At 40.7% G+C, this 26,256-nt stretch overlaps 1 protein-coding gene across 3 annotated transcripts in view; it reads left to right on the top strand.

Moving 5' to 3' along the window:
- ralgapa2 (Ral GTPase activating protein catalytic subunit alpha 2) overlaps positions 1-26,256 on the top strand; it is a 564,036-nt gene that overhangs the window by 315,264 nt on the left and 222,516 nt on the right. For all 3 annotated transcript variants that reach the window (XM_060831798.1, XM_060831795.1, XM_060831796.1), the window contains exons 35-36: positions 899-1,022; positions 5,772-5,927. In XM_060831798.1, coding sequence (XP_060687781.1) covers positions 899-1,022; positions 5,772-5,927 — 280 coding nt within the window. The remainder of the gene's footprint in view (positions 1-898; positions 1,023-5,771; positions 5,928-26,256) is intronic.

The following is a 26,256-nucleotide window of genomic DNA, read 5'->3' as shown; positions in this document are numbered from 1 at the left end:
GTGCAGAGAAATCAGAATTAATATTTTGGTTCCGGTGACCCTTCCTCAGAACCATTCTGAGGAAGGGTCACCACATCCAAAACATTAATTCCGATTTCTCTTCACAGACGCTGTGCACCTGCTGCGCTTTTCCAGCAACTTGCTTTTATTTCTGATATTCAGAATCCACAGTTATTTCAGTTTTTGTGTTACTAACTTGTTTAAATTAAAGCACAATTTTTCTGGATCATAACATGCAGTGAGGGATTTTAGTTAAATATGCAAATACTCGATTGTGCTAAATATTCTGGAACAGTAGAAACATTCTAGAGAATTTGTGTAACCATCTTGCATTTTCAACGTAATTAAATAATTATATTTTTCTGTTGAGTTTTAAAAGTAGCGTGCTAATAAGCATTGAATCTTTCCGTTTCTAAATTCTAATGACCACTCTTTTGGAATTGTGTCGCTATTTTTCGGAGTGATCAAGTCAGCTGAATGCTGCAGATCTGTCAAAGATGTATTGCTATACAAACCTAATACTTGACCAGTACTTTTAAATGGAATAAAATCAGAAATTTCTAGAGAAACTCAGCATCACCTGTGGAGAGAAAGCAGAGTCAATGTTTCAAGTCTAGTGACTGTTCTTCTTATAGTTCTGAATGAGGATCACTGGAGTCCATGTTAACTCTGTTTTCTCTCCACAGATGCTGCCAAAACCCCTGGAGTTTCTCCAGCAATTTATTTTACTTTCTGATTTTCAGCATCTAGAGTTTTGTTTTATTTAACTATAATTAAATGTTTTATTTCCAATTAGATACAATAATAGTATGTTTATGAATGGCTTTTTTTGTCTTCCCGTTCTGTAATATTTAGAACCATAATACTAATATGTGGATCTGCATTTCTTATTTTCAAGTCGGGAAACTCATAAGATTGCTGTGTTTTACATTATGGAAGGACAGGAAGACAAGTATTCAATTCTAACCAACACTGGAGGAAGTCAAGCATATGAAAACTTTGTCTCTGGACTTGGCTGGGAGGTATGAAATGTTTCTTCCCTCTGCATACATTCTATGAGATTATTTTAAAAAGTTATTATTACACATTAACTTTCTTATGTTTAAAATACTTTTTAATGTCAAACTGTGTGAATAAATTGCATTGATAAAACAATGGTTTGTATTGTTAAATAGGTTAACTATTCAAAATGACATTTAGCAAAGGTTTTCAGCAATTCTTTTGATTCATTGAAATTTATTAAAACAGATACTTTAGTTTATATCGTTATTACTTCACTTTCTGAAAAATGTGTTTCTTAGACTCATCAGAACTAAAGCTGAAAAAAATCTGTAGTTGACACCTGTTTATCCAAAATGTTGCAAGAATGATACTTGTACACTGTCTCAATTCTCCCTTGTACTCAAAAGCTGCAGGCTACATGCAGTCAGAATGTATGCAAGAATTGTGATGAGCTCCTATTAGAGTTATGATTGTGAAATGGAAGTTCAGCAGCAGGATCAACTCAGATAAAGTACAAGTGGGAGGAGTTACTGACAGTGTTATCAAGCAGCATTTGCTTCCCATCAACTTGTCATTGTCCTGCTTGGGGTATGCCAGGTTCACTTAGATTTAGATCTAGTTACAGCCTTTTTTGAAGCATGAACCAAAGAGCTGAATTCCAGAGGTGAGAGTAATAATTGATAATGAGGCAGAATTTGATTGGATGCAATGTTGAGGGACCTTGGTGAAACGTAGTCAGTGGAAATTGGAAATTAAGCTTTCCATTGACTTGAAACATGCTTGGTACAAAGGAAGAAAGTTTTAGATTGTTGGAAGCTAATAATCTCAGCCCCAGACAATTACTGCAGGAATTCCTCAAAGCAGTGTCCAAATGCAATTATCTTCACCTCTTTTAGCTCTTGTCTTCTCTCTGTGATAACATCAGAATTGGTTGTTGGAATATTGTGGAGGTGACAGGAGTCTGGGCAACCAGTGGAGAGTTCTACATTCCTTGTTATGAATGTATGCATGTCTTGTACTAACCAGGCCAAAATGAAGGGTTCTGGGGTCAGAAGTCTCACCTACTGAGAGCTGCTGGCCAACCAGAGATGAGCAGCTGTTGTGTACTCAGCAGCATCTTTGGGGAAGAAGGGGCTGTTGCCAGTACCACATCAGACTGAGGCCTCTCGTTGAGGACAGACCAGGCACGTACTTCATGTATTGTTTGGGGGGGGCCTTTTTGTGTTGGAAATGGGGAATCAATAGCATAGCAGTGTGGTGGCTTTCACTCAGGTGTTCCTCCAATCCCGAGGATGATCCCCATCATTAGTACTAAGTATCTTTAATCAAGGATGTTCCTCCTACCCAGGAGCCTAAAGCAAATGCCATGGTTTGGTTGAAATACTTAATATCTACCACTGGATTGACATCAACAGGATGATGCCCTATATGGGTCTCAGTCCATGAATAGTGGGAAGGCTGCATGTTCACCAGCTTAAGCATTCACTCTTTCCTCCACCCACAGTGTCTGTATTTGCACCGTCTACAATACGCACTGCAGCAACTTAGCAAGGCTTATTCACCAATCCCTTTCAAGCCTACAATCTCTGCGATGTAGCAGATTAAGGGCAGAATGTGAGGAGAAATACCACCACTCAAGTTCCCTGCAGTGGAGCACCGCTCTAATTTAGAAATAAATCACTGTTCCTTCGTTGTGGTTGGGCCAATTCTTTGGAAGTCACTCTGCAAAAGTATTGTGTGTGATAGTTAAAGAAGGTGTTAGACCTCACTGGGGTAGTACACTCTATTTTAGGCCCTGCTTTTTTCTGGGGTCATCTCCAAAGTTGTTAATTTTACCAAAGTATGCAAAGCCCCCAATTTACCGATCTGATAGACTCTGGTTAACAGAAAACACTAAGGTTGTATGCTTAACAAGAACCGCTCCTTACAATTAAATAGACTCTAACCATGGATAAACAACAATGAACTGTCAACAAAGAACTGTACTAATTTAAACTCCTATCTCTTCTAAAATGCCATTGTGTGCACACGGACATAGACTGGCAAAAATATTGATGTTATGGATGGAAGGGCAAAAAGTACTGGGGAAACAGTTTAATGGTATCAGCCTTCCAGATTCTAAGTAATTTAATTCTGAGCTTTTCTTTCCCATTCTTTCAATTTTCATAGGAGGCACAGAACAGCTGGTTCATAAATTATAAAGTCTCCAACTTATGAGATAAATCAACAGTACAGAACAGTACTGATGGGAAGAGTCATCTGTTTTGTTTTAGTGTCAGATATTTTACTGGTGTGTGAGACACACACCACCTTTTCTTGGAGTCGAAGGAATTCTGACTGTATGGTTCATACCCATAAGCTGTTGAGCTCTCCAGGAAACAATCAGATAGTTGTCATCAAGTTGAAGATGATCATCATCCACAAGTGGTCACAATTCTTCAAACCAGTCAGCAGTCTGTTACCAGCTGAATTTTGCTTTGTGCTGTGACATTCAGTTTCACCTTATCCCACTGGTTGCAAAGCAACAGTAAACATAACACAACGAATTTCAGAAACTTACTTTTTAAACATAGGACAATTTGTATCTCAGTCCTTTGTTACCAAACAGCCCTTTGCCCAAGTCAGTCCATTTCAACAAATAAGTACATTTACAAAGATGCATTCATTATAATTTACAAAGATGCTTCTGAAGAACAATTTGAGATGGACATTAAATGTTGGCCTAGTTAGCATTGTTTATGTCCTATGAATGAATTTCATGTTTTATACTAATTACTGAACTGATCATTTTGGAAGCTGGTAGTAACTGAGACATATTGGTACAGATATCTCTTTGTAACATTTGTAATTGCATTATAATTCATTACAACCTATTTTGATTAAATTGTTTTGGAAATGGAAGATGTCCAGTGAAAAGGTCTATTAGATTATTCAAAATTAAGAGAATGTAGACACTTAAAGACTATTTTGGAAGATAAAATGCTAGAATGTTAAACAGTTTCGCAAATGAGCATTCATCCAACGACCAAATTGATTGAACTTTCTTCAGTGGCTGCCAAGAACAGGTCACATTTCAGTTTTGAAGGGAGTCTCTTCCCTTATTAACAGATCAGGCTCTTAAATTAGTTCAGTTTTATTTTCAAGTTTTGCTCTGCCAGACTGAGTCCTTGAAGAAACCCCTTCAGGCTCACCAAAAAAAAGTCCTCGAAAAGAAAATTTGTTTTATGTTCCTTGTGCCTCCACTGAGCCAGTGAGGGTCATCGTCAGACGACTCATGCTTCTCGTGTCTTTTTGTTAACCTCCTTTCTCATTTAAATTAGTGCTTCAATTTCTTGTACCATGTCATTTCTGACCTTGGACATGACATCAAGTTATCATCCATCTGTTGGATTATAACCTGGCATGGTGTGATTTTTGACCTTGTCCAATCCAGTCCAACACTGTCACCTCCACATGATGGCTGATTTATCGTGTTAAGATCTGAGCAAGAGCTTAGCTGGATCCTGGAACCTGTTTGTTTGTGTTACACGAATGCTATATGCTTCCAGAATCTCAGTTGCTTGGGTGCAACAAATTCTGGAAGCAATGTCTGATTTTCTGTCTGGAAAATTGGAAATGCCTTTTTTTATGAAATCATTTAAAACTTTGTTATATATTTTTAAGTAACCACCTGTACTAATCTGGATGTGTGCAGTCTTTTGTGTGCTCTCTATTCAAATGTTTAGATGGAGGTCTCAGCTATTTGTAAGTTAGCTTGCTGCACAGATTGGAAGTGAAGCCTAATGTTGTTAAGCAGAAGCCCCCTAACATCACCACCATTACCCTACGCACCCCTCAAAAATCTCGGAGATAGCCTAGATTCTAACTTTTATTTTATTGAAAGGCAAGTATAAGGCACTGTGTTCCAGATATGATTTCATTAGTCAGATTGCTAGGCTTTAAGCAAAACACACTTTATTCTTACACTGCAGCTAAAATACAAACAAAGAATTGACATAACTTTAGCTGTATTGAAATACTTAACAAAATAATATATTATTTAACTACTAATTATCAACTCTTCCAATATAGCAGTATCCCATAAACATGCCCTTGGCAAAGGCAAATTCAGCAAAACAGCTTCTCGTGCTCAATTCAGTCCAGGAGAAAGAAAACCAAAATAAGCAATCTAGCAGCAAAAAAAGCACTCAATCTTTTAGCTGCAGCAGAGAGAGTTTTATCTAACATCCTCGACAGCCAACTCCCAAAACTTCAACTGAAAGCAAAACTAAAATGGTGAGTCTGTGTGAGCCTGACTCCATCCACTCATGCTTCTTTTGTCAAATTTAAAACAAAAACAGGGAACTCAAAGCTTGTTTATACACTGCTTCTGAAGCAGACATTCTGGATCCATGGTGATAACATCACTCTGCAAACGAACAGCACAGAACAAGCCCTCTGTAAGGCACAATACCGTCGCTCTTGTCAAATGGAAATATGTTTATCATTGAACATACAAATTTCACTTCTACTAACTAAAATATTGTTTTCTCATTTAGGTGGTTGGGAAACCTCTAGTTAATGGGTTGAAAATAAAACATTTCCATTGAAACTCAAGGACTTCTCTCTTGAAGCTATTAGAAATGCTGAATAGTAGTGCTGTCAGTAAACATTTGGAATGATAGTGACAAATCACCAGTTTTATTTTTAAACCTTGCCTTTTTGTGAGCAAAGTATGAAACAGAATTGTTGACTTCATTTCTGAAATGATTTCATTTGTCATTCCCTAGATTGACCTTGCTACACATTGTGGTTTTATGGGTGGCTTGCAACGTAATGGCAGTACAGGACAAACTGCACCTTACTATGCTACCTCCACTGTGGAAGTCATTTTCCACGTTTCTACACGAATGCCATCAGATTCTGATGACTCATTGACTAAAAAGGTAAATAGCTTTAACCAGAATAAGCTATTCTTGACTGTTATCACTTTCCTTCCTGAGAAAGAAGGGCTGTTGATACTCTGATAAGTATGTTTGTTTATTTTTAATATAAATGTATAGAAGTTCAGAAGGAATGGGTGTGAATGGGTCTTTATGTTAAAGATACACTGATATCTGCATTGGTAGATGGAAGTCGGCAATCACATATAGTGAGTCAGTCAACCATTGGTCTGAAGCAGTGGCAGACAACTGGAAGGCTGCATTAGTGAATAAACCCATTATTAAGGAAATTAATTGTTTTGTTTTCTACTTCACTTTGGATGCATTTAACTAGAGTTATTAGTGCTGGAGAATGTCAGTTTTGCTCGACTTGTTCTTGACAGTATTGAATTGCTGCAATTTGGAGATGAGCCATAAACATAAGTTGGACAGATTATTTTGTAAAGCTCGGACAACATTCTTCTTTTAGTTGTTAGTATGATGTGATTTGGAGAATCTGTGAAATGACTTTTTTATAATGTGTCATCAAAAGAATAACAAATTTGATCTTTAGTTTTACATAGGAACATAATTAAATGCAGGTAGTTCATCCCCTTGACCCTGCTCTGCCATTCATGATAATTATGGCTGATCTCATCTCAGCCTTAACACCACTCCCCATAACCTTTTGGCTAGTTAATGATACTACCCATCTCTTCCATAAGTTTGCTCAATGTCCTGGCATCCACAACATACTGGGATAATGAATTACACAAATTAACGACCTTTTGAGAAATAATTTCTCCTCATCTCTGTTTGAAATCTGCTATCAATTATCCAAAAGCTATGACCTCTCATTCTAGACTGTCGCACAACAGAAACATGGTCTCAATCTAATTTGTCAGTTGTACACCTGAATTAGATCTCTTCTCATTCTTCTGAGCTCCTAAAGGATAAAAACATAAACTGTGCAATCTCTCTTGTGAAACAAGCTCCTCATCTTGAGTCAATCTGGTGAATCTCCTCTGAACTGCCTCTCCTGCAACTACATCTCACCTCCAGAAAGTAACCGAAACTATACACAGTACTCCAGGTGCAGTAGTTTTAATGCCTTTTACAGTTGCATCAATACTTCCCTACTTTTTATACCCTGTTCCTTGAGCAAATTCCATTTGCTTTCCTTATTACCTACTGTACTTGATTACAGGTTTTTTGTGATTCATGCACAAGAATACTCAGATCCCTCTGCACCTACACACTCTGAAGTGTCTCTCCATTTAGATAATAATTTGCCTTTCTATTCTTCCAATCAAAATATATAACCTTATACTTTATCCAGTTAAACTCCATCTACTATTTTGGCCCATTCACCTAACCTATCCATATGTACTTGTATATTTTTTATTTCTTTATTGGAATTTAATACCTTATCTGTTTTAGTGTCATCTGCAAATTTGGTTGTAGTACCTTTGATCCCTGCATCCAGGTCATTAACGTAGAATATAAATAGTTGTGACCTGAGGACCAAACCCTGTGGCACCCCTCAAATTGCATCTTGCTAATCAGAAGTAGGCCTATTTGTCCTGACTCTGTTTTCTCTTGGTTAGTCATCATCGATCCAAACTAATAACTGACCCCCTAACCCCATCTGGTCTTACCTTGTGTGTTAGTCTGTTGTGTGGGACTTTATCAAGTTCTTCTGGAAATCCCGATGCTTCGAAAGAATCCCATTATCCACTTTGCTTGAGAACTCTAACAAATTACTCGAGAGCAATTTACTTATGAAACCATGCTGACTCTCAAGTAATTGTGGATATCCTATCAGTATTTAAACTAACAACACATCTTTTGAGATGCATATCATGATATCTTGATTGATGACCAAGTTCAATTGTTAACCTAGAGGGAAACTTAATGATGCCTCTTTACACCCACTTAACCTTATTGTTCAAGATGACAGAGGTCACCAGTTTGAGTGTTTCAAACTTATGACAGTTAACATTGTAATTTTTATTACTTCATTTTTATTCAACATGCTCATTTACAACAGGAATTATTTTTTAATACAGCAAAGAATTTTTATTTTAAAATAATTATATCAACATATCAGTCATTCTTTCACTTTACAGTGTGAATGTAAACAAGGCTTTTATATGATGACAGTCGTACTTAGTTGCAATTCGACCACTTTTTAGAACATATGCACTGCCTGGTTGAAGCAAGTTGCTTTAAATAATAATTTATGTGATGGATGTGTTCTTACCTTAAAAGAACAGAGAACATTTAACGTGTAAACAGTCCTAAGATGTTTCACAAGTGGACTATATGTAAAGCAAATGTTCAATCAAGAATGGAGAGACAAGGAAGAGTGACTGAAAGCTGCATTGCGAATGGGAAAATCTTCAGGATGCACTTAATAGACTGGAGGTGGTGAAGGAATTCCACAGTGGGGATCATAGGTCATTGAAGATTTTGCTGCAACAAAGAGGAAAATGCACAAAATGCAAAAATCATGGAAGCAAAGTGGGGGCAAAACTATTGCAGATTTAAAGGCCATGCCAGCAGGAAAGAAGCTACAACAGATGCCATGTGGCTAGACCCAAAGGAAATCACACAAAAGATTAGTTAAACATATTTAGATGGACATCATTTTCAAAGATCAGAGAAGCAGCATTCTGCCAGATATCTATGATATCTCTCACAAAACAGTTGCAGGTGATGAAATGATCATAAGGAATTCCACAAGATATTTGGAGAAATAGAAGATTGAAGCTAGCAGCGATACTAGTTTTCAGGAACAGACATAATGATGTGAAACATTTGGAGTCTCTTTCTTATGGGGTATAGTTATTGATGTTTTGACAATAATATCTGCTGCTTCATGTACTGTTGCATTAATGTTGGGAAATTTATGCTGATGCATTTTGGTCGGATGAGAAAATTAGAATACATTTTAAACGTGTAAATTTTAATTGTTGTTCAGAGAGATTTGTGTGTCCTCACTCAAGAAATACAAGGTTAGTATGTGAATGTAGTAAGCAATTAAGAAGTCAAATGGCCATTTTTGCATTAGGGTTGGAGTATGAGCTACAGGTCTAAGTGCTTTGGTGAAACTGCGCCAAGAGTACTGTGGCTGAAGAATGTAGATCTGGGGGCTATATTCTCAGAATAAATGGGTCAATCATTTAAGACCGAGAATAAATGCACTTATCTACTCAATGGGTTATGATTCATTGAAATTTATCCAAGAAGGTGGTTAGCTTTTTGAATTCTTTAGAGTGATATATGGATTGGATTTCAAATGGAATTGAGATCTGGGATTGACTACAATATTGAATTGCAGGGTGAACTTAAAGCACTGGCTAGCCTACTTCTGTCCATCTTATGTTTCTATGCCCTCAGCAACTGGAATTGCTATTTAAAATAAATAGTTGTTGACTTTATTTCATTGATATTCTGCTGTTTCATGAACCCTTGATTCTGTTATTGTAGCTCCATGAAGAAATGAATTGTGTAACTCCAAAAAGAGGAAAAAACAAAATACGTAGACATTTTAAATAGATATTTTTGGCTCCAGTCATCATTTTTCAGCTTCTCCCATTTTATTTGGGGTCTCCACAATGTTGGTTACACCCCAATCACCACCTCATCCTGTCAGTGACACATTCCTCATGAAATCCACAGTGCTTAAGTGTGTCTGATCTTAGACGTTACGCTTTTTCCTGGCAGTCCCAACTCCATTGTTTGCCTCACCACCATCTTCCCTCTCTTTCCTAAAACCATTTCAATTTCTTCTCAGCTATTTTTCTTCAATGATGTCACAACCTTCACTGACTCCCTGATGAACCAGTTCTGAATTTGTCATAGATCTCGGTATTCGCATTTTATCAGCTGTTGAAGCATTGGTAATAATCTTGCAGAAATCGCTGAAGTCAAGGAGGGTCCTGGAAGGCTGGAAAATGACTAATGTGACAATCATGTTTTAAGAACGGAGGGAGACAGAATATGGGAAATTATAGGCTGGTTAGTCTGACTTCAGTAACTGGTAAGATTATAGACTCCATTATTAAGGATGAAATTGCAGAGTACTTGGAACTGTATGATAAAATAGCTTCACCATGGAGATTCATACCTGACAAAACTATTCAAATTCTTTGAGGAGGTGACAAGCAATGTAGACAAAGGAGAGCCAGTAGACATGACCTATTTAGATTTCCAGAAAGTCTTTGGCAAGTGCCGCACAGGAGGCTGCTATACTGTTAGCATTCATTTCAACAGAGCTACGATATAAGATATGAAAATGTGTTGCTGGTTAAAGCGCAGCAGGTCAGGCAGCATCCAAGGAACAGGAAATTCGACGTTTCGGGCAAAAGCCCTTCATCAGGAATGAGGAAAATGTGTCCAGCAGGCTAAGATAAAAGGTAGGGAGGAGGGACTTGGGGGAGGGGCGATGGAGATGTGATAGGTGGAAGGAGGTCAAGGTGAGGGTGATAGGCCGGAGTAGGGTGGGGACGGAGAGGTCAGGAAGAAAATTGCAGGTTAGGAGGGCGGTGCTGAGTTCGAAGGAATCGACTGAGACAAGGTGGGGGGAGGGGAAATGAGGAAACTGGAGAAATCTGAGTTCATCCCTTGTGGTTGGAGGGTTCCCAGGCGGAAGATGAGGCACTCTTCCTCCAACCGTCGTGTTGTTATGTTCTGGCGATGGAGGAGTCCAAGGACCTGCATGTCCTTGGTAGAGTGGGAGGGAAAGTTGAAGTGTTGAGCCACGGGGTGGTTGGGTTGATTGGTCCGGGCGTCCCAGAGGTGTTCCCTGAAGCGTTCCGCAAGTAGGCGGCCCGTCTCCCCAATATAGAGGAGGCCACATCGGGTGCAGCTGATGCAATAGATGATGTGTGTGGAGGTGCAGGTGAATTTGTGGCGGATATGGAAGGATCCCTTGGGGCCTTGGAGAGAGGTAAGGGAGGAGGTGTGGGCGCAAGTTTTGCATTTCCTGCAGTTGCAGGGGAAGGTGCCGGGAGTGGAGGTTGGGTTGGTGGAGGGTGTGGACCTGACGAGGGAGTCACGAAGGGAGTGGTCTTTGCGAAACGCTGATAGGGGAGGGGAGGGAAATATATCCCTGGTGGTGTGGTCCGTTTGGCGGAAATGACGGCGGATGATACGCTGTATACGGAGGTTGGTGGGGTGGTAGGTGAGAACCAGTGGGGTTCTGTCCTGGTGGCGGTTGGGGGGGTGCGGGGCTCAAGGGCGGAGGAGCGGGAAGTGGAGGAGGTGCGGTGGAGGGCATCGTCGATCACGTCTGGGGGGAATCTGCGGTCTTTGAAGAAGGAGGCCATCTGGGTTGTTCGGTATTGGAACTGGTCCTCCTGGGACGGAGACGAAGGAATTGGGAATATGGGATGGCGTTTTTACAGGGGGGCAGGGTGGGAGGAGGTGTAGTCCAGGTAGCTGTGGGAGTCATTCGGTTTATAGTAGATGTCTGTGTTGATTCGGTCGCCCGAGATAGAAATGGAAAGGTCTAGGAAGGGGAGGGAGGAGTCTGAGACAGTCCAGGTGAATTTGAGGTCGAGATGGAAGGTGTTGGTAAAGTTCCTCAAGGGAGCACGAGGCAGCGACGATACAGTCATTGATGTAGCGGAGGAAAAGGTGGGGGGTGGTGCCAGTGTAGTTGCGGAAGATGGACTGTTCCACATATCCCACGAAGAGACAGTCATAGCTGGGTCCCTCCTCCCTACCTTTTATCTTAGCCTGCTGGACACATTTTCCTCATTCCTGATGAAGGGCTGTTGCCCGAAACGTCGAATTTCCTGTTCCTTGGATGCTGCCTGACCTGCTGTGCTTTAACCAGCAACACATTTTCAGCTCTGATCTCCAGCATCTGCAGACCTCACTTTTTACTACAATATAAGATACACTGCTTAGGCTGTATAAAGCTCTGGTCAGACTGCATTTGAAATATTGTGAACAGTTTTGATCTCCAAATCTAAGGAAGGATGTTTTGGCCTTGCAGTAGGTCCAAAAGAGATTTATAAGAATAAAACCAGGGAATGCAAAACTTGTCATCTGAGGAACAAATGAGGACTCTGGTTCTGTATTCTATAAGAGTTTAGAAGGATAACTCAGGGTGTCTCATTGGAACTTAGAGAATTCTGAGAGGCTTGGATTGAGTGGACATGGAGAAAATGTTTCCACTAGTAGGTAAAACAAGGGCATGTGGGCACAGCCTCAGAGTGAAGGGACAATCCTTTAGAACTGAGATAAGAAAGAATTTCTTCAGACAGTGAGTGGTGAATCTACAGTAGTCATTGCCACAGAGGTCGATGGAGACCAAGTCATTGAGTGTCTCTAAGAAGAGATAGATAGGTTCTGGATTTGTAAGGGCAGCAAGAGTTATCAGAAGAATAGGCTTGGAAAACAAATCAGCCATGATCAAACGGCAGAATAGACTCAATGGGCCAAATGGCCTACTATGCTCCTAATATCTTATCGTCTTAGTACCTAGTTATTGATCCTCTCTTCTTTTTGGGCTTCAGTATGGAGCATTTAACTTGCATATTTCTAAAATGCTCAAACCGATAATGTATTAATATAGTGTTGAGTATTGGAAGGAATTCAGTAATTTGTGTTAAATAATAAAATCAGTAGCATCTTAAAGCAAAAATGTTCTTTCTGTAACATCAAAAACCAACATGTTCTCTATAAAGTGTAATCAGGCACATGAATCTATAAAGACTTCATATCTTTTATTCCTGGAGAGCGGCACGGTGGCACAGTGGTTAGCACTGCTGCCTCACAGCGCCTGAAGACCCGGGTTCAATTCCCGACTCAGGCGACTGACTGTGTGGAGTTTGCACGTTCTCCCCGTGTCTGCGTGGGTTTCCTCCGGGTGCTCCGGTTTCCTCCCACAGTCCAAAGATGTGCGGGTCAGGTGAATTGGCCATGCTAAATTGCCCGTAGTGTTAGGTAAGGGGTAATGTAGGGGTATGGGTGGGTTTCGCTTCGGCGGGTCGGTGTGGACTTGTTGGGCCGAAGGGCCTGTTTCCACACTGTAAGTCTAATCTAAAAAAGCTCACAGCACAGTAACAGATAAGTGCATAGATTTTAAGTGTAACCTCACTGTAAGTGTATAGTAATGAGTAGAGTGGGTTATTTTTTGATTATATATTTTATTGAGCTCTTTCTCTTGATTAAACTTTTAAAATATAAACCATAAGTGTTGAGTTAGCCTGGAGCACTGTTTTTAGAGCAAAAATGGTGCTATTTTCTGGGTCTGTAGATTGTGAACGAGCAAAGATGGCCTTTAGTAGAGTGATATGCTCTTCCTGTCAGATATGGGAGGTTTGGGAGAGTTTCCATGTTACTGATGATTATGTCTGCAGGAATTGTCTTTGGTTGAAAATCCTGTTATGTCACATAGATCAGTTGGAATGGCAGTTAGAGGCAGTAAGGAATTTACAAGTGCTGGGGGTATGATGAATGTCAGTTATAGGAAGTGAGAAAAGCTGCACATACAGTCGAGGTAGATGGGTTAACTCCAGCAAAGGTAGGAAGGATAGGCCGGTAGTGCAGTAAACATCTGTGCCTCTGTCCATTTCAAACAAGTACGTTGTTTTGGAAAACGTAGGAAGGTGATTGACTCTCAGGGGAATGTGGCATGAACAACCAAGTTTCTGGTATCAACACTGGCTTTAATGTAATGAGGAGTACATTGGGTTCCAAGCGATCAGTTGTGATAGGGGACTCTCTAGTCAGAGGCACAGACAGATGTTTCTATGACCAACAGCAAAAAATCAGAATTGTGTGTTGCCTCCCTGTTGTGAGGCTCAAGGATATCTCAGATAGAGTGTAGAATATTCTTAAAGGGGAGAGGGATCAGCAGGAGGTTGTTGTACGCATTGGAACTAACAACATAGAAAGGGAAAAGAATGAGATTCTGAAGGGAGAATACAGAAAGTTAGGCAGGAATTTAAAAAGGAGGTCCACAAGGGTAGTAATATGTGGATTACTCCTGGTGATACGAGCTAGTGAAGGTGGGAATAGGAGGATAGAGCAGATAAATGCGTGGCTGAGTGACTGGTGCAAGGGAGAAGGGTTCACATGTTTGGATAATTGGAATCTCTTCTGGAGTAGAAGTGACCTGTACACGAGGATGATTGCACCTGAACTGGAAGGGGGCTAATATACTGACTGGGAGATTTGTTAGAGCTGCTTGGGAGGATTTTAACTATTAAGGTGGGGAAGTGGGACCCAGGGAGATGGTGAGGAAAGAGATCAATCTGAGACTGGTAGATTTGGGAAAAGGAGCAAGTCAAACAGTCAGGGCAGGCAAGAACAAAGCAGAGAACAAGGTAGGACTAATAAATTAAACTGCATTTACTTAAATGTAAGAGGTCTACCAGGGAAGGCAGATGCACTCAGGGCATGGTTAGGAGCATGGGACTGGGATATCATAGCAAATACTGAAATGTAGCTCAGGGATGGACAGGACTGGCGGCTTAATATTCCAGGATACAAATGCTATAGGAAGGATAGAAAGAGTGGCAAGAGAGGAGAAGGAGGAATGGTGTTTTTGGCCATACTTAGGGAGGATATTCCTGAGAATACATCCAGGGAAGTTATTTGGGTGAACTGAGAAATAAGAAAGGGTTGATCACCTTATTGGGATTGTATTATAGACTCCATAATAGTCAGCAGGAGATTGAGAAACAGATTTGTAAGGAGATTTCAGTTATCTATAGGAATAATAGAGTGGTTATGGTGGGAGATTTTAACTTTCAAAATATAGACTGGGACTGCCATAGTGTTAAGGGTTTAGATGGAGAAGAATTTAAGTTTGTACAAGAAAATTTTCTAATTCAGTATGTGGATGTGCCTACTAGAGGAGGTGCAAAACTTGACCTACTCTTGGGACCTAAAGTGTGTCAGTGGGGGAGCACTTCGGGGCCAGTGACCATAATTCTATTAGTTTTAAAATAGTGATGGAAAAGAATGGTTCAAATCTAAAAGTTAAATTCTAAATTAGAGGAAGGCCAATTTTGATGGTTTTAGGCAAGAATTTTCAAAAGCTGATTGGGGGCAGATGTTTGCAGATAAAGGGTCGGCTGGCAAATGGGAAGCCTTCAAAAATGAGATAATGAGAGTCCAGAGGCAGTATATTCCTCGTAGGGTGAATAGCAAAGCTGGTAGTTGTCAGGAATGCTGGATGACTTGAGAAATTCAGGTTTTGGACAAGAAATTGAGGGAAGCATATGTCAGTATTGACAGCAGAGATTGAGTGAATCCTTTGAGTATAAAGGCAGTAGGAATTTACTGAAAAGGGAAATCGGGAGGGCAAAAAGGGGACATGAGATAGCTTTGACGAGTAGGATTGAGGAGGATCCGAAGAGTTTTATAAATACATTAAGGACAAAAGGGTAAAGAGGGAGAGAATAGAGCCCCTCAAGATGAGCAAGATAGCCCGTGTGTGGAGTCACATCGGGGAGATATAAACGAGTAGTTTGCATCGGTGTTTGCTGTGGAGAGGGACATAGAAAAAATAGAATGTGGGGAAATAGATAGTGACATCTTGAAAAATGTCTATGTTACAGAGGAGGAGGTGCTGGATGTCTTGAAACAATCAAGACCTGATCAGGTGTACCTTAGAAATTGTGGGAAGACAGGGAAATGATTGCTGGTCCTCTTGCTGAGATATTTGTATCGTCGATTGTCACAGGTGAGATGCCAGAAGATTGGAGGTTGGTGCCACCATTGAAGAAAGGTAGTAAGGAGAAGCCAGGGAACTATAGACCAGTGAGCCTGACATCGGTGGTGGGCAAATTGTTGGAGGTATTTGAGGGACAGGATTTACAGGTATTTGGAAAGGCATAGACTGATTAGGGATAGTCAACATGCTTTGTGTGCAGGAAATCATGTCTCATGAACTTGTTTGAGTTTTTTGAAGAAGTAACAAAGAGGAATGATGAGAGCACAGCGGGGACGTGATCGATATTGACTTCAGTAAGGCATTCGACAAGGTTCCTCATGAGAGACTGGTTAGCAAGGTTTACTGTTATGGAATACAGGGAGAACTAGCCATTTGGATACAGACCTGGCTTGAAGGTAGAAGACAAGAGGGTGGTGGTGGAGGGTTGCTTTTCAGACTGTAGGCCACAAGGATCGGGTGCTGGGTCCACAACTTTTCATCATTTGTATAAATGATTTGGATGTGAACATAGGAGATATAGTTAGTAAGTTTGCAGATGACACCAAAATTGGAATTGTAGTAGATAGCAAAGAAGGTTATCTCTGAGTATAACAAGATCTTGATCAGATAGGCCAATGGCCAGAGGAATGAGAGATGGAGTTTAATTTAAATAAATATGAGGTGATGCATTTTGGCAAAGCAAATCTTAGCAGGACTTATACACTTAATGGTAAGGTCCTCAGGAGTGTTACTAAACAAAAAGACCTTGAAGTGCAGGTGAAATGAATTGAATTGAATTTGTTGTCATGTGTACCGAGGCACGGTGAAAAGGTTCATTGTTCCTTGAAAGTGGAGTCGCAGGTAGATAGGATAGTGGTATGCTTTCCTTTTGGTCAGAGCATTGACTATAGGAGTTGGGAGGTCATGTTGCAGCGGTACAGGACATTGGTTCGGCCACTTTTGGAATATTGCGTGCAGATCTGTTCCTCTGATCGGAAGGATGTTATGAAACTTGAAAGGTTCAGAAAAGATTTACAAAGCTGCTGCCAGGGTTGGAGGATTTGAGCTCTAGGGAGAGATTGTATAGGCTGGGGCTCTTTCCCTGGGCAACGGAAGCTGAGGGATGACCTTATAGAGGATTATAAAATCAAAAGGGGCATGGATAGGATATATAGACAAGGTCTTTTCTCTTGGGGGTTGTGGGTATCCAGAACTAAGGGGACAGAGGTTTATGGTGAAAAGGGAAAGATATAAATGGCACTGAAGAGTTAACTTTTTCACACAGAGGCTGATGCAAGTGTGGAATGAGCTGCCAAAGGATGTGGTGGAGGCTGATACATTTACAGCATTTAGAAGGCATCTGGATGGGTATATGAATAGAAAGGGTTTGGAGGGATATTGGCCAAGTGCTGGTAATGGGACTAGATTAGGTTAGGATATCTGGTCAGCATGGACGAGTTGGACCGAAGGTGTGTTTCCGTGCTGCACCCCTCTATCACTCCTATACTGGCATCCATTTGTGAATGAAATTGTTGATTCTTAAATGTGACATTAAGGCAGAACACACCTGTACTTTGTTTATTGAAGAATTGAGCAAAAGACAATATCTGAGCATTGAGAATAGAGAGAAATTTTGTTGGAATATTTGCAACACAAATTTCAGGCTGTCATCTTCAATTGTGTTATTTCCAATAAATATCATCGTATCTCATCAACGGGAGTGTCAAGCAACATGCCTTAACAAATTATTGGATCAACCAGAAGTCTAACTTGGGACTTGCTCAGACTGAAAGCTTTAAAATGTATAACAAGCTTTAGTAAAGTCTCAGAAGAAGAGTCATGGAAACCTTGTGGCTCTCTGTCCCTTCTGGGATTATTATTTGGGATTTTATTGTGGTTAATTATAACCAGGCCAGGACAGGAAGACATATTGTGTACATATTTAAGAATAAATCATCAGATTAGAGTAGACATTACATCCTCATAAAAGGACAACACTGAAGATTCTAGTTGAATGCATATAGTATTTAAAACAAACAAATAAGTGGTGGTACAAAAGAAATAAATATAGACAATCTGATGGCCATTACGGAGATGTGCTGCTTAGATAGATCCAAGTGTCAAAGGGTGCAGACCATGTGGAATAACAGGAACTAGAAAAAGGTGGAGGTTAATTAATTATGGTAATGGCCCAACAGAAGGGGATGACCTAAGCTAAAAAAAAAAGCAGGATGTAAAAGTGATGTGGGTCGAGATGAAGGCAATAAAGGCAAGAAGTCACTTGTGGAAGTAGTGAACAGCAACCCTAACTATAACCACGTGGTAGAATATGATAAAACAAAGAAATGATGACAGCTTATCAGAAAGGTATGGCAAAAATCAAACAGGATGTTCATCAATATCAAGACTAGAAAAATCAGTTGGATAAAGGTATCCTATATGGGAAGTTCATATATGTTTTTAGGATAGCTTCTTAAAACAACACATTTTGGAGTGACCAGATGTCAGGTTGCCCGAGACTTGTTATTCTGTAATGTTTCAGGATAATAGTGAATGCCCCCCAAGGTAACAGTGACTATAATATGATTGAATTTTGCATTCAATTTAATGGAAAGAAGAGTGGGTTCAATACCCAGATTGTAAGCTTTTAAGTAAGGACAATTGTAAGGGCAAGAAATCAGAGCTGGCTAAAGTAAATGGCAAATTAGGCTAAGAAATAAATCAATAGAGGTGGATTGCAGATAGTTTGAGGGAAATTTCAGACCACAGTAAATATATATATATATATATATATATATATATTCCAAAGAAAGAGAAATTCCAAGGGGAAGATCCACCCTGGTTAACGAAAAAAGTTACAAACATAACAAAAGAGCAAAACCGAAGACTCTGCGTAGAATGCATGAAGCAATTAAATTGGTAACTGATGATGCAAAAGAAATGAACATACACCATTTTTAGCCGTTAGAGACCTTGCTGTAGAATGACATGAATTGGACCCATATGTCAAAAGGTATATGATGTTTCAGACTTTGATAATGCGAAATTGAGTGGCAAAATTGAAGATTGAATAAAATATTTTCAAAAATTAAAGAATGATTAAAAAGGTATAAGGAGGGAAAAAAAACAAAATCCAGTGAAGCTAGTGAGAAAAACAAAATAGAGTGTCTAAAAATATTCAAAAGGTAAGAGAGTTAACAAAATGAGTGGTATGAGAAGTGAGTCTGGGAATTAATAATGGAAAACAATGAGAAACATAAATTCAACAGGTATCTTGTGTAGGGAGACAAGGAAAACCTAAAGACGACAGCATATTGGGTGACTTTAATCTTCTCACTGATTGGGAACATCAGATTGGCAGAGGTAGCCACAAGCAAGAATTCATGGAATGGATTCAGGACAGTTTTTGGAACAATACGTATTTTAGATTGGTAATGTGTAATGATGCAGGTTTAATAAATGATCTCAGGGTAAAAAAAAGTCCCTGAAGAAACATTGAGCATAACATGGTAGAATTTAGCATTCAGTTTGAGGAAGAAACTCCGGTCAGAAACAATTATGGTCAACTTAAATAAGGATAATAACAACAAGGTGTAGGGGCAAAATTGATTGTAACAGATGCAGAATGGAGTTCAGAAAAGACAAAGATAGGCATTTAAGTAAATAGTTGGTATGGATAGAAAATTGGCTGACTGGCAGAAAGCAGCGTACACGTATAAAGGTGTATTTTTCAAGATGGCTGCTGGCGACTAACGGATTTCTGCAAGGATTAGTGTTGGAGCACAACTATTTACATTAAATGTTAATGATCTGGATCAAGGACCTGAGGGCATCTATGCTAATATTGCAAATACAGCCTGGGAAAGGTAGTATTGAGGAGTTGAGGAGGCTGCTGAAGGACTTGAACAGGCTATGAGAAAGGGCAAAGAAATGACAGATGGAATACAATGTGGGAAAGTGCGAGGTTATGCACTTTGGTAGGAGGCATAGAGACATAGACTATTTCCCAACTGGGGAAAGGCTTCAGAAATCTGACACACAAAGGGATTTAGGAGACCTAGTTCAGGATTCTCTTAAGACGAACATGCAGGTTCAATTGGCAGTTCACATGGCAAATGTAATGTTAGCATTCATTTTGCGAAAGCTGGAATGCAAGAGCAGGAATGTATTGTTGAGGCTGTTTAAGGCTCTGGTCAGACCATATTTAGAATATCACGAGCAGTTTTGGGTCCTGTATTCAAGGAAAGATGTGCTACTCTTGGCCAGGGTCCAGAGGACATTTACAAGAATGATCCCAGGGATAAAGGATGGTAATATGAGGAGTGGTCAAAGACTCTGGTTTGGTACGCAACGCAGTTAGAAGGCTGAGGAGGGGATCTCATTGAAAATTGCAGAATACTGAGAGGCCTGAATAGAGGGGAAGATGATGTTCCATCTGGCTGGAGAGACCTAGGACCTGACCCTTTAGAACTGAGATCAGAGGAATTTCTTCAGCCAGAAGGTGGTGAATCTATGGAACTCAGTACGATTGAACGCTGTGCATGCCAACTCATTGAGTGTATTTAAGACAAAGGTAAATTCTTGATTATTAAGGTAATCAAAGGTTTTTTTTTAGATTAGATTAGACTTACAGTGTGGAAACAGGCCCTTCGGCCCAACAAGTCCACACCGACCCGCCGAAGCGCAACCCACCCATACCCCTACATTTACCCCTTACCTAACACTATGGGCAATTTAGCATGGCCAATTCACCTGACCCGCACATCTTTGTGACTGTGGGAGGAAACCGGAGCACCCGGAGGAAACCCACGCAGACACGGGGAGAACGTGCAAACTCCACACAGTCATGAGTCGGGAATTGAACCCGGGTTACAGGCGCTGTGAGGCAGCAGTGCTAACCATGCCACCGTGCCGCCCACAGGTTATTGGGAGAAAGCAAGAGAATGGTAGATTTTGGAAAAATGCAGATGTAGCAGGGTTGTTGTTGTAGTTGACTTCAACTTTTCTGATATTGACTGGAACCTCCTTCATGCAAATGGTTTGAATGGAACCGTTTTTGTCAGGTGTATTCAGGAGGGTTTCCTTACTCAGTATGTAGACAGGCTGACGAGGAGAGAGGTCATTTTGGATTTGGTGCTCGGCATTGAGCCAGGACAGGTGTCAGATCTCGCAGTGGAAGAACACTTTGGTGACAGTGACCACAACTGCCTCACATTTGCCATAGCACTAGAAAGGGAAAGGAGCAGTTACCAAGGGAAGATATTTAAATGGGGAAAAGTAAATTACGACACTATCAGACAGGAGTTGGGAAGTACAGATTGGGAGCAGTTGTTCCACAGAAAGGGCACAACAGACACGTGGAGACTGTTTAAGGAGCGGTTGTTGCAAGTGATGCACAACTTTGTTCCTCGAAGACAGGCAAGAAGGGGTAAGATTAAGGAGCCTTGGATGATGAGAACAGAGGAGCTTCTCATCAAAAGGAAGAAGGCAGCTTACATAAAGTGGAGGAAGCAAGGATCTAGCACAGCTTTAGAGGATCACAGGCTTACGAGAAAGGAGCTCAGGAATGGACTGAGGGGAGCCAGGAGGAGACATGTAAAAGGCTTGGCAGGAAGGACTAGGGAGAACCCTCACCTGTTCTCATACGTGAGGAATATGAGAATGATCAGGGAGAAGGGAAGGCCGATCATGGGTAGCGTAGGGAGCTTGTGTATGGGGTCTGAGCAGATAGGGAAAGCCCTAATTGAGTTTTTTACTTCAGTTTTCACAACGGAAAGGGACTTTGTTGTGAATGAGAGCTTTTTGAGGAGCTGGGATACAGTCTTGACCAGATCAAGATTGATGAAATTGATGTACTGGAGATTTTGGCAAACATTAAGATTGGTAAGTCACCAGGGCCAGACCAGATTTATCCGAGGTTGCTCCGGGAAGTGAGAAAAGAGGTTGCCAAGCCTCTGGCGAAGATCTTTACCTCCTCACTCTCCATGGGAGTCGTACCAGAGGATTGGAGGGGGCGAATGGGTTCCTATTTTCAAGAATGGGAATAGGGAAATCCCTGGCAATTACACACCAGTCAGTCTTACGTCTGTGGTCAGCAAGATTTTGAAAAGAATTCTGCGGGATAGGATTTATGACTATTTGGGAAAGCATAGCATAATTAAAGGCAGTCAGCATGACTTTGTGAGGGGCAGTCATGTCGCACAAATCTTATTGAGTTCTTATTGACAACGGTCAAGCAGTGGATGTGGTGTATATGGGCTTCAGCAAGGCAATTGTTAAGGTTCCCCATGGTAGGCTCATTCATAATGTCAAGAGGTATGGGATACAGGGAGATTTAGCTATAGGGATTCAGAATTAGTTGGCTGACCAAAGGCAGAGAAAGGTTGTAGTGGAAAGTATTCTGCCTGAAGGTCAGTCTTGAGTGGTGTCCCGCAGGAAACTGTTCTTGGGCCTGTCCTCTTTGTAGTTTTTATAAATGACTTGGATGAGGAGGTTGAGGGGTGGGCTAGTAAATTTGCCGATGACACAAATGTTGAAGATGCCGTTGATAGTGTGGAAAGCTATTGAAGGCTGCAGCACGACATAGGATGCAGAGCTTGGCTGAGAAATGGCAGATGGAGTTCAACCTAGATAAATGTGAAGTGATGCATTTTGGTAGGTCGAACTTAAATGCTGAATATAGGATTAAAGACAGGATTCTTGGCAGTGTGGAGGAACAGGGGGATCTTGGTGTTCAAGTGCACAGAACCCTCAAAGTTGTCACCCAAATTGATTGGGTTGTTAAGAAAGCATATGGTGTTTTGGCTTTTGTTAACAGGGGGCTCAGGTTTAAGAGCCGTGAGGTTTTGCTGCAACTCTGCAAGACCCTGGTGAGACCACACTTGGAATATTGTGTCCAGTTCTGGTTGCCCTATTATAGGAGGCTTTGGAGAGGGTGCAAAGAAGGTTTACCAGGATGTTGCCTGGACTGGAGGGTTGTCTTACAAAGAGAGGTTGACTAAGCTCGGACTTTCCTCTCTGGAGAGGAGGAAGAGAGGTGACCTGATCGAGGTATACAAGGTAATGAGCGGCATGGATAGAGTCAACAGCCAAAGACTTTTCCCCAGTTCAGGATTGATCGTCGTGAGGTGTCATAGTTTTAAGGTGTTAAGAAGAAGGTATAGAGGAGACGTCAGAGGTAAGTTCTTTTTGCAGAGAGTTGTGAATACGTGGAATGCATTGCCAGCAGTGGTGGTGGAAGCAGAGTCATTAGGGACATTTGAACGACTGCTGGACATGCACATGGACAGCAGTGAATTGAGGGGTGCGTAGGTTAGGTTGTTTTAATTTAGATTAGGAATAATACTCGGCACAACATCTTATGGTTGTGGCTCCACAAGAGTTCAACAAAATCTCAGAAATAACTGTAAATCAGCAAATGGAAGGGAAGGTGGAACTTAAGAAAATCTCAATGACCAAGTAAGTTGTACTCAAAATATACTTTTATTTAGTTGTACTCAAAATATACTAGTTGTTAGCGCTGCAGGTTACAAATCCACAAGATGTGATGGCCTTCATTCACAAGGATGTAAAATAAGGGAAACTGCAGATGCAGGAAATCTGAAATAAAATCAAATTCCTGGAGAAACTCACAGGTCTGGTAGCATCTGTTGAGAGAGAAACAGTTTGCATTTAATTTGATTTATTATTGTCACGTATCAAAGTAGAGTGAAAAGTTTTGCTTTGCATGCAGTACAGACAAATCATATCTCACATCGGGCAAGGGAACAGAGCAAAGAATATAATTTTATGGCTGCAGACAAGGTGTTCAAACAGCAAGATCAACATTAAATTTAAATTTTGGGAGGCCCATTCAGAAGTCTAATAACAGGAGGAAAAAACTGTTCTTAAATCTGTTTGTGCAATTTAGAAACGAGAATGGAAGAGAGTATAACTGGAGTGGGAGGGAGTTTTGATTATGTTGGTTGCTTTCCCAAGACAGTGGGAAGAATCGATGGAGTCAATGGATGGAAGGCTGGTTTGTGTGATGGACTGGACTATGTTCAATTTTGAGTCCAGTGATCTATCTTCAAAACAGTTCTGAAAAAGGATCATTGTTCTCGATGTAAATTCTGTTTTCCCCCTCCACAAGTGATACTCGATCAGTCAAATAGTGTGGTACTGGGAAAGCACAGCCGCTCAGGCTGCATTTGAGGAGCAGAGAGTTGACATTTCAAGCATAAGCTCTCCTTCATTCACTGGAACACCGCCGATGACCACAGCCACCAGTGAAGACATAGCGAACATCACGGGGAACGTTACTTCTGTCCCCGCTCTCCTGCTCCTCAGATACTGCCCGATAGGCTGTGCTTTTCCAGCACCACACTTTTTGGCTCTGATCTCCTAACATCTGCAGTCCTCACTTTCCCATAGATAATGCTAGATGCTGAGATAGTTGATGTGTTGTTCTAAATTTACAAACTCTCTACATTTGGCAAAACGGGAAAGTGTAATTCTCATTCAAAAAGAGAGAAAAATGGAAAACAGGGAACAACAGGCTAATTAGCTTAACAACTGTCATATGAAACATATTAAAGTTTGAGGTAATCACGCTGAGTTAACACGTTTTGTTGAAAAGTATATTTTGCTTAACCAATTTATTAATCTTTTTGAGGAAGCAAAATTGGTAAATATTTCTAGTTTTTAAAATAGCATGATCTTTTGTTCCTAATTGTTTCTAGTGTTTTGTTTCTCTTTTCCTTAAAAATACTTTGTTAGATACAAGCACAGTACGAATGTAAACAACATAACAGGGTAAAGATTCGGAATGTTAGTGAGTGGATGGCCATTTGGGTGAGGTGTTGCTGTTGTAGCATGTGGAAGTTGTCAGATGCCAAGGTGCTCCCAAGTGAACGTAACCGTAGCAAGTATTTGCAACTCAAGCAACTTTGGGGCTGAGTTGAAGAGCTGGAGTTAGATATTGTGCCATATCAAAATGGGGGTAGTTAACTGGACGTGATGCTATAAGAGGTTCTCTGACCCCTCAGGTTAGGTAATTCAAACTTGGTTTATGTTAAGGGACAGGAGGATGTGACTACAGTTAAAGCAGTTATAAGGACCCACGTTGAGCATGTTTTTTTTCTTTCGATTATTCACTATTCTTAACTTCCTTTGTCAACATCGTTGACAAATTTTACTTCCTCACTGGGATATATTTTTAGAATAAATTTTGAAGTATAGTATATATTTAATTGTATACTGTCGTCTCCTCTGCTAACCTCCATTCACTGTCTGTTCCAGTCAATTCTACCCATATTCCTTTGTTATTATCCTTATCTAAGTTTAACAGAATTGTTTACAGCCAGAGTTTTTTTAGATTAGATTAGATTAGACTTACAGTGTGGAAACAGGCCCTTCGGCCCAACAAGTCCACACCGACCCGCCGAAGCGCAACCCACCTATACCCCTACATTTCCCCCTTACCTAACACTACGGGCAATTTAGCATGGCCAATTCACCTGACCCGCACATCTTTGGACTGTGGGAGGAAACCGGAGCACCCGGAGGAAACCCACGCAGACTCGGGGAGAACGTGCAAACTCCACACAGTCAGTCGCCTGAGTCGGGAATTGAACCCGGGTCTCAGGCGCTGTGAGGCGGCAGTGCTAACCACTGTGCCACCGTGCCGCCGTTCCTTCCCCTCAACTGAATGTGAAGTTGTGCCATGTTGTGTTCACTGCTTCTTCGGGAATATTTTACTCTGAGATCATTTATTAAACCTGGGTCATTACATATCACCAGATCCCTATTTGGATCCAAAACACTGTCCTGAATACATTCAATGAATTCTTCCTCATGGCCACCTCCGCTAATTTGGTGTTCCCAGTCAATGCACAGATTAAAGTTACCAAGATTAATATACTGTTAATTTTACATGTCGTCATCATCTCCTGATTTATTCTTTGTCATACCCTCTATGTACTGTTGGGGGGTCTATAGACCACTCCCAACAGTGCATTTTTTCTAAATGCTGCACATATTTTAAATAAAAAGCTGTTAATTTGCCATTTACAAATTTTTTGCTACCTTTGTTGCTGTTTTTCTGTTGGTATACCCTGTCCCTAACATTCCCATTCTTGATATCATTACCTAAATAGCTGCCCTGCAAAGATGCCATGTCCTTTTATTTTTTTAGAACATAGAACAATACAGCGCAGAACAGACCCTTCGCCCCTCAATGTTGCACCGACCTGTGAACTAATCTAAGCCTATCCCCTTACACTTGTCCATCATCATCCATGTGCTTATCCAAGGATTGTTTAAATCTCCTAATGTGGATGAGTTAATGACATTGGCAGGCAGGACATTCCATGCCCTTAGCACTGAGTAAAGAACCTGCCTCTATCATCTGTCTTAAATCTATCACCCCATAATTTGTAGATATGCCTCCTGGTACAAGCTGATGTCATTAGTCTAGGAAAAAGACTTTCACTGTCTACCCTATCTAATCTTCTGATCATCTTGTATGTCGCTATCAAATCCCCTCTTGGACGCCTTCTTTCCAAGGAGAACAGATCCAAGTCTCTCAGCCTTTCCTCATAAGACCTTCTCTCCAGACCAGGCAACATCCTGGTAAATTGCCTCTGCACCTTTTCCAATGCTTCCAGAACTGTACATAATGTTCGAAGTGTGGCC

Source organism: Hemiscyllium ocellatum, chromosome 10 (genome assembly GCF_020745735.1).
Source record: "Hemiscyllium ocellatum isolate sHemOce1 chromosome 10, sHemOce1.pat.X.cur, whole genome shotgun sequence".
Classification (NCBI taxonomy): Eukaryota; Metazoa; Chordata; class Chondrichthyes; order Orectolobiformes; family Hemiscylliidae; genus Hemiscyllium; species Hemiscyllium ocellatum.
This window is presented reverse-complemented; position numbering and strand designations above follow the sequence as displayed.